The sequence below is a fragment of the Manis javanica genome, chromosome 10 (assembly GCF_040802235.1).
Source record: "Manis javanica isolate MJ-LG chromosome 10, MJ_LKY, whole genome shotgun sequence".
Lineage (NCBI taxonomy): Eukaryota > Metazoa > Chordata > Mammalia > Pholidota > Manidae > Manis > Manis javanica.
In genome coordinates this window covers 56526662-56534672 of record NC_133165.1, presented here as the reverse complement: position 1 = coordinate 56534672, position 8011 = coordinate 56526662, and the positions used below count along the sequence as shown (strand labels likewise).

At 44.7% G+C, this 8011-nt stretch overlaps 1 protein-coding gene across 1 annotated transcript in view; it reads left to right on the top strand.

Moving 5' to 3' along the window:
• LOC140843853 (uncharacterized) overlaps positions 1–4445 on the top strand; it is a 36762-nt gene extending 32317 nt beyond the window's left edge. Inside the window, exons 11-14 of the mRNA XM_073214269.1 lie at positions 1342–1668; positions 3407–3461; positions 3565–3736; positions 4357–4445. Coding sequence (XP_073070370.1) covers positions 1342–1668; positions 3407–3461; positions 3565–3736; positions 4357–4374 — 572 coding nt within the window. The 3' untranslated portion in view covers positions 4375–4445. The remainder of the gene's footprint in view (positions 1–1341; positions 1669–3406; positions 3462–3564; positions 3737–4356) is intronic.
• The last annotated feature ends 3566 nt before the right edge of the window (positions 4446–8011 follow it).

Genomic DNA, 8011 nt, shown 5'->3' with positions numbered 1-8011 from the left:
GATCATTCATGGCCTTTTTAAATGTATTTTAGTTTGGTATCGGTCTACAATTACATGCAGAACATTATGTTTACTAGGCTTCCTCCTTCACCAAATGGCCCCCCACACCCCATTACAGTCACTGTCCATCAGTGTACTGAGGTACTGTAGAATCGCTACTTGTCCTCTCTGTGTTGCTCAGACCTTCCCATGCCTGCACCTACGTTATACATGCCAATCATAAGGCCCCGTTTCTTTTTCCCAACCCTTATCCCTCCCTTCCCACCCATCCTCCTCAGTCCCTTTCCCTTTGGTAACTGTTAGCTCATTTTTGGGTTCTGTAATTCTGCTGCTCTTTTCTTCCTTCAGTTTTTCTTTGTTCTTATGCTCCACATATGAGTGAAATTATTTGTTACTTGTCTTTCTCCACCTGGCTTATTTCACTGAGCATAGTACCCTCTAGCTCCATCCATGTTGTTGCAAATGGTAGGCTTTGTTTTCTTCTTATGGCTGAATTATATTCCATTGTGTATACATTCATCTACTGATGGACACGTAGGTTGTTTCCATTTCTTGGCTGTTGTAAATAGTGCTGTGATAAACATAGGGGTACATCTGTCTTTTTCAAAATGGGCTACTGTATTCTTAGGGTAAATTCCTAGGAGCGGTATTCCTGGGTCAAATGGTATTTCTATTTTGAGCTTTTTGAGGAACCTCCATATTGCTTTCCACAATAGTTGAATGAATTTACATTCCCACCAACAGTGTAGGAGGGTTCCCCTTCCTTCACAACCTCCCCAACATTTGTTGTGGTTTCTCTTTTGGATGGTGGTGATCCTTACTGGTGTGAGGTGATATGTCATTGTGGTTTTAATTTGCATTTCTCTGATGACAGACGATGTGGCACATCTTTTCATGTGTCTATTTGCCATCTGAATTTCTTCTTTGGAGAACTGCCTGTTCAGCTCCCCTGCCCATTTTTTTATTGGAATATTTGCTTTTTGTTTGTTGAGGTGTTTTAGCTCTTTATATATTTTGGATGTCAACCCTTTATGGGATCTGTCATTTATTCATATACTCTCCCATACTGCAGGATACCCTTTTGTTCTGTTGGTGGTGCCCTTTACTGTACAGAAGCTTTTAAGCTTGATATCTTCCCATTTGTTCATTTTTGCTTTTCTTTCCCTTGCCTGGGGAGATATATTCATGGAGAAGTCACTCATGTTTATGTCCAAGAGATTTTGGCCTGTCTTTCTCTAAGAGTTTTATGGTTTCATAGGTTACAGTCAGGGGTTTGATCCATTTTGAATTTCTTTTGTGGATGGAGCTACATAATGATCCATGTTTCCTCCTTTTTTGTAGCCATCATCTCGGGCTTTGGAGCCGTGACCCAGACCACCAGCTGTGGGACCAATACATCAGTGTTTGGCAGCACCATCTCATCGCCCTTCACATCCAGGGTGTCAGCAGGCCCCACTGGCAGTGGGGGCTTTGGAATGAGCATGGCTGCCCCCCACAGCAGCTCCACCACTGGGGCATTCGGTGTTGGGTCAGGACGGAGTGGGAGAACTGATCTCAAGAACCCTTTCTGGGGAGCATTGAAACCAAACTCCCTGGGTGCAGCAGGCCAGAGCACCCCCTCTGCCTTCCACTTGGCCAGCACACCTCAGGACACATCTTGGATTGCAGGTGAGATTTGGAATGGCCTCGGCATTCAGTGCAAGGTGCTGTTTTAAGTGCTGACACAGTCTCTGCTTTTGGAGCTGTACGCTGTGGTGAAGATTTAGATGTTATCACAGAAGTTATCCATAAACAGCGTCAGGTAGCAGTGTAACTCCATACAGGAGGAGCTATTTAGGTAGTCAGTAGCAGCATTTCTGACACAATAGGAAGCTGAGGCCATGGCCGCATTTCCAGAGGTGGGAGCAGGGTCAGCAGCTGTGTGTGAGTGTGTTGCAGGCACAGGAGCAAAGGCCCGAAGGCAGAGATGAGCTCATGTTTTCATGAGCAGAGAAGAGCCAGGTGTGGCTAGAGGTTTGAAATGGAAAGTGGGATAAAATGACATTAAGAGACAGTCAGAAAGGAAGATCATTCATGGCCTTTTAAAATGTATTTTTTTTTGGTATCGGTCTACAATTACATGCAGAACATTATGTTTACTAGGCTTCCCCCTTCACCAAATGCCCCCCCATACCCCATTACAGTCACTGTCCATCAGTGTACTAAGGTACTGTAGAATCGCTACTTGTCCTCTCCGTGTTGCTCAGACCTTCCCGTGCCTGCACCTACGTTATACATGCCAATCATAAGGCCCCGTTTCTTTTTCCCAACCCTTATCCCTCCCTTCCCACCCATCCTCCTCAGTCCCTTTCCCTTTGGTAACTGTTAGTTCATTTTTGAGTTCTGTAATTCTGCTGCTCTTTTCTTCCTTCAGTTTTTCTTTGTTCTTATGCTCCACATACGAGTGAAATCATTTGTTACTTGTCTTTCTCCACCTGGCTTACTTCACTGAGCATAGTACCCTCTAGCTCCATCTATGTTGTTGCAAATGGTAGGATTTGTTTTCTTCTTATGGCTGAATTATATTCCATTGTGCATACATTCATCTACTGATTGACACGTAGGTTGTTTCCATTTCTTGGCTGTTGTAAATAGTGCTGTGATAAACATAGGGGTACATCTGTCTTTTTCAAAATGGGCTACTGTATTCTTAGGGTAAATTCCTAGGAGCAGTATTCCTGGGTCAAATGGTATTTCTATTTTGAGCTTTTTGAGGAACCTCCATATTGCTTTCCACAATGGTTGAACGAATTTGCATTCCCACCAACAGTGTAGGAGGGTTCCCCTTTCTTCACAAACTCGCCAACATTTGTTGTGGTTTGTCTTTTGGATGGTGGTGATCCTTACTGTTGTGAGGTGATATCTCATTGTGGTTTTAATTTGCATTTCTCTGATGACAAACGATGTGGCACATATTTTCATGTGTCTATTGGCTACCCGAAATTCTTCTTTGGAGAACTGTCTGTTCAGCTCCACCACCCATTTTTTAATTGGATTATTTGGTGTTTGTTTGTTGAGGTGTGTTAAGTCTTTATATATTTTGATTGTCAACCCTTTATCACTTCTGTCATTTATGAATATATTCTCCCTTACTGTAGGATGTCCTTTTGTTCTGTTGATGGTTTTCTTTACTGTACAGAAGCTTTTAAGCTTGATATAGTCCCATTTGTTCATTTTTGTTTTTGTTTCCCTTGTCTGGGGAAATACGTTCATGAAGAAGTTGCTCATGTTTATGTCCAAGAGATTTTTGCGTGTTTTTGTCTAAGAGTTTTATGGTTTTATGACTTACGTTCTAGTCTTTGATCCATTTCGAGTTTACTTTTGTGTATGGGGTTTGACAATGATCTTTGTTTCCTCCTTTATTCAGCCATCACCTTGGCCTTTGGAGCAATGACCCTGACCACCAGCAGTGAGACCAGTAGGTCAGTCTTTGGCGGCACCACCTCATCACCCTTCTCATCCAGGGTGTCAGCAGGTCCCGCTGGCAGTGGGGGCTTTCGGATGAGCATGGCTGCCCCCCCACAGGAGCTCCACCAATGGGACATTCAGCGTTGGGTCTGGACGTAGTGGGAGAACTGTTCCTAGGAACCCTTTCTGGGGTGAGTTGAATCCGAACTCCCGGGATGCAGTTGGCCAGAGCACACACCCTCTACCTTCCACATGGCCACCACACCTCAGGACACATCTGGGATTGCAGGTAAGATTTGGATATGAAATTTTTAATATTGTCCTGGAATGTTTGAATATTCCCCAGAGAAAGGACGGTACCTCAGCATAGCCCATGTCTTTATTGTGTTAATCATGCAGGCCCAGCTTATTTTTTTGACTTAGCCTCCATGCTGTTTTTTTTTCTCCTTTGGCCCTAATCAAGTAGTTTGCAATCTGGGCGATTAATAACGGCAAGCAAGCCCAGCATAAACAACATAGTCACAGGCAGGAAGGATTTCATCTTAAAAATGATTGTGTTTTAATACCCAGAAAGTTAAGAAGTAAGATTCTTAACTTACTCTTTAGCAAACAGACAATAACTCAGCCCACCCTGGGGGCCCGGCAAGCAGTCTTGTTTGATATTCTCCCACACCAAGAAGGCTTGGCTCCCCGGGAGAAATCACAGCAGGAAGTTGCTTGTGTTAAGTTAGTTCTACGTATTATTCAAAGACCACCCAACAGGTCTGCATCCCCAGCCCTTAGTCACATTCCTGAAGAATCCTTAAAAGGGGGAATCCCCAAGCTCTCAGGGTGCTCCTCTCCCTGAGGTTGCCTGCACTTTCTAAGTGCAAAACCTTTTCACTTTAAACTTTCTTTTCAACCTTTCAGGTTGCTGTCTCTCTCTGAAGTTGCCTGCACTTTTTCTGTAAGTACTTTAAATAAAACTTTTCCTCTGCTTCACTACTGTGTCTCTGCCTTTTGATTCTTTTTTGCAGTGGGGACAAGGACCAAGGAAAATAGACAGTGCTACCCCAACAACCCCACCCCATCTTCAAGGAATATGCAGGTCACTCTGACTAGAGAGACTTGCAGCTTACCAAAGGTTCCAGGTCCACCAAAGCCCTGGGCAGGTGGTGAGGACACCACAGAGGAGAGGCTGCTGCTCGATGCACCTACCCCAGGGGTGTTCTGACCAAAGGTGGGTGTGGATGTGCCTAGAATGGAGAGAGTGCAAAGAACTGTGAAAACTAGGCCCACAAGCAAAAGGTTTAAAAGCAGGCGGTAATGAACTGGGGGGAGGTCTGCTTGCAAATGCATCCCCACAGGATCCCTTAGCCCACACTGCTATCCAGCTCACCCCTTGGTAAGGAAGCACATGGGGTGACTGGGTCCTAACCCCTGTGCTCTAGGTGAGCCTGCCCCACCACCACCACTGCAGCAGAGCCTGAGCTGTTGGCCACCTGAGGAGAACCTTTGCACTCCCTTGGGCACCACAATGCAGCTGAGGGGGACACTGAGTGGACCTCTCTTCTCTCAGGACTAACATTATCTCCTCCACATTTGCCTGCCCCCACTCCTCTACTTCACCGCAGCCCCACCCCACAGTCAGCCCCCATCCTCCCACAGGCCCACTTGAACTCGGTCTCCTGCACATGCTTGCCCTCATGGAGCCTCCTGCCCAGTGCTGGGCTACCCTCCACAGCGGCTCTCTGGGAAGGTCCTCTCACATGTAACTGTATCTGTCTAGGCCTGAGGTGGGGAGGGTGCCCCCCGAGGTGCTGACCTTGCACGTAATCTTCCCCCACACCCAACCTCTGGGGGTCACACCTTATCGCAACCAGGAACTGCTCTTGCCCCCAGATCTTGGCTGCGAGCACAGTGCTGTCCCTGCTCCCATGCCAACCCCACCCACTCCGGATCCTCTGCCTCATCAGGGCCTGTAGTCGGCCCCCTGCCCCTCCTGCTCCCTGTGCCACTTAACCAGGTTGGGTTTACTCTCTATCCACTGATTTTAGGTCCACACCTCAAGACTGAATGTTGCTGGGCAGACACAACTGTGCTGACTGGCCTTGCTTCAAATTCCTACCCACAATTTCCCAGACTTCAGAACTACCTGGCATGGCTCCCACACGTCATTTTCTCCCCCTTTCCAAAATGACCACTGAGAGAGGCCCTCCTTGGTACACATCTCCCCATAACCCGTGCCAAGGAGCTCTTATATTCAGTGAGGAAAACGGAAGCTACCAGGGACCAAACTACTCATCATGCATCTTCCACATGGCAAATAAAATCACTTCCTTCTGCCTGAAATTCTATAGTGACTTCCATTAGTACTTTAACAAAAACATTTTTTTTTTTTTTGAGAGGGCATCTCTCATATTTATTGATCAAATGGTTGTTAACAACAATAAAATTCAGTATAGGGGGGTCAATGCTCAATGTACAATCATTAATCCATCTCAAGCCTAATTCTCGTCAGTCTCCAATCTTCTGAAGCATAACGAACAAGTTCTTACATGGTGAACGAATTCTTACAGAGTGAATAAATTCTTACATGGTGAACAGTACAAGGGCATTCATCACAGAAACTTTCGGTTTTGATCATGCAATATGACCTATAAACCATCAGGTCAAATATGAATATTCATTTGATTTTTGTACTTGATTTATATGTTGATCCCACATTTCTCCTATTATTATTATTATTTTTATTTTTAATAAAATGCTGAAGTGGTAGGTAGATGCAAGATAAAGGTAGAAAACATAGTTTAGTGCTGTAAGAAGGCAAATGTAGATGATCAGATGATCAGCTGTGTGCCTATGGACTAAGTATTAATCCAGGCTAGACAAGGGCAGCAAGACATCCACGGATGCAGAAGATTTCTCTCAAAGCAGGGGGGGTGAGGTTCTGAGCCTCACCTCTGTTGATCCCCAAATTCTCACCTGATGGCCCCCCTGCGACTGTGCCTGTCTTAGGTTGTTCCTCCCTTGAGGAATCTTACCCGTCTCTGGCTAACCAGTCATCTTCCGGGGCCATACAGGGAAATGTAAAGTTGGTAAGTGAGAGAGAAGCCATATTGTTTGCAAAGGTTAGCTTTTTACTTCTTTGCAGATTTATGCCCTGTGGCTTCTATGCCCAGCACTTGTCTCGAGGTATCTTTACCACCTGGAGGAATTATGATACTCGGTAAATTCGATATGAGGCACGAATTCTATTTAAGGTTTGTAATTAGGAAGGAAGAAGAAAAGCTATAGATGTAGCATATGAAGGAAACTTGGGAGGATTGATTATTTCTTTGACATATCTTCTTGTATAGTACCTTAATTATGTATAGGTTTTAAACTACTAACTAATTTGCACACACATATTAACATAATAGGAATACGGTGACATAAACAAAGCAAATCTATAATTACCATCCATCTCCAGTGAAGCCAAGAAAACCATTTAGGCACCCTAGGCATTTGTGAAAATTTATCTATGATATGATGGATATTGTCCAACTGTACTTGAACCATCAGACAAATTAAAGCAGCCCATTTCTGGGATCTGTTCACATCCCATATGTTCTTTTAACCATAGATAGTCTATAGTCATGAGATTTTGGGGTGCTACAACTTGCACCCCTCCCAACTCCTGGTTGAGTTCCAACAGTACAGATCCAGTCAAATTCGTTGTCTCACTGTATGCACATGCCAGCCTAGACATCTCCCTCCTCCTTCTTATGGCAAGTCCAGGAGACGGTGGGCTGGATGCAGCCACAACTGCAGCATCGTCCGGATCCCTGTGGAGGCTTTTTGATGATCATCCCCCGGCACGAGTCCTCCAGAGAGTGCTGATGCCGGAAGCTCCTCCTCATATCGTATCTTAGTTCATTTTCTGGGTATCCAAGCTAGGCCTTGATCTTCTGCGTAGAAACAAACAGACCCTTTGCCCACACTTTGACATGCCCTCTATACCACTGTGCAGAACTCATTGGAGGTCAGCACACAGTAACTGCTTTTTTTTTTTTTTTTTTTTAATTAAGAGAAAGGAATATTATCAGAAAAGAGTACCTCCATAGCTGATCATCTGACACCCTTTAAGTGATCAACATTAAGGATATTTAAAGCATGCGTTGATCTTTGATTTACCAATAGTTTTATCCTGTTAAGGAGTAATCCCCCTTTTCTTTCTTTCTTTCTTTTTTTTTTAAATTTTTAATCTACACTTACCTGAAGAATACTATGTTTACTATGCTCTCCCCTATATCAGGTCCCCCCTAACAACCACATTACGGTTACTGTCCATCAGCTTAGCAAAATGTGGTAGAGTCACTACTTGTCCTCTCTGTGTTGTGCAGCCCACCCTCCCCTTTCTCCCTCCCCCCCATGCATGCTAATCTTAATACCCCCCTTCTTCTTCCCCCCCCTTATCCCTCCCTGCCCACCCATCCTCCCCAGTTCCTTTCCCTTTGGTACCTGTTAGTCCATTTTTGGGTTCTGTAATTCTGCTGCTGTTTTGTTCCTTCAGTTTTTCCTTTGTTCCTATACTCCTCAGATG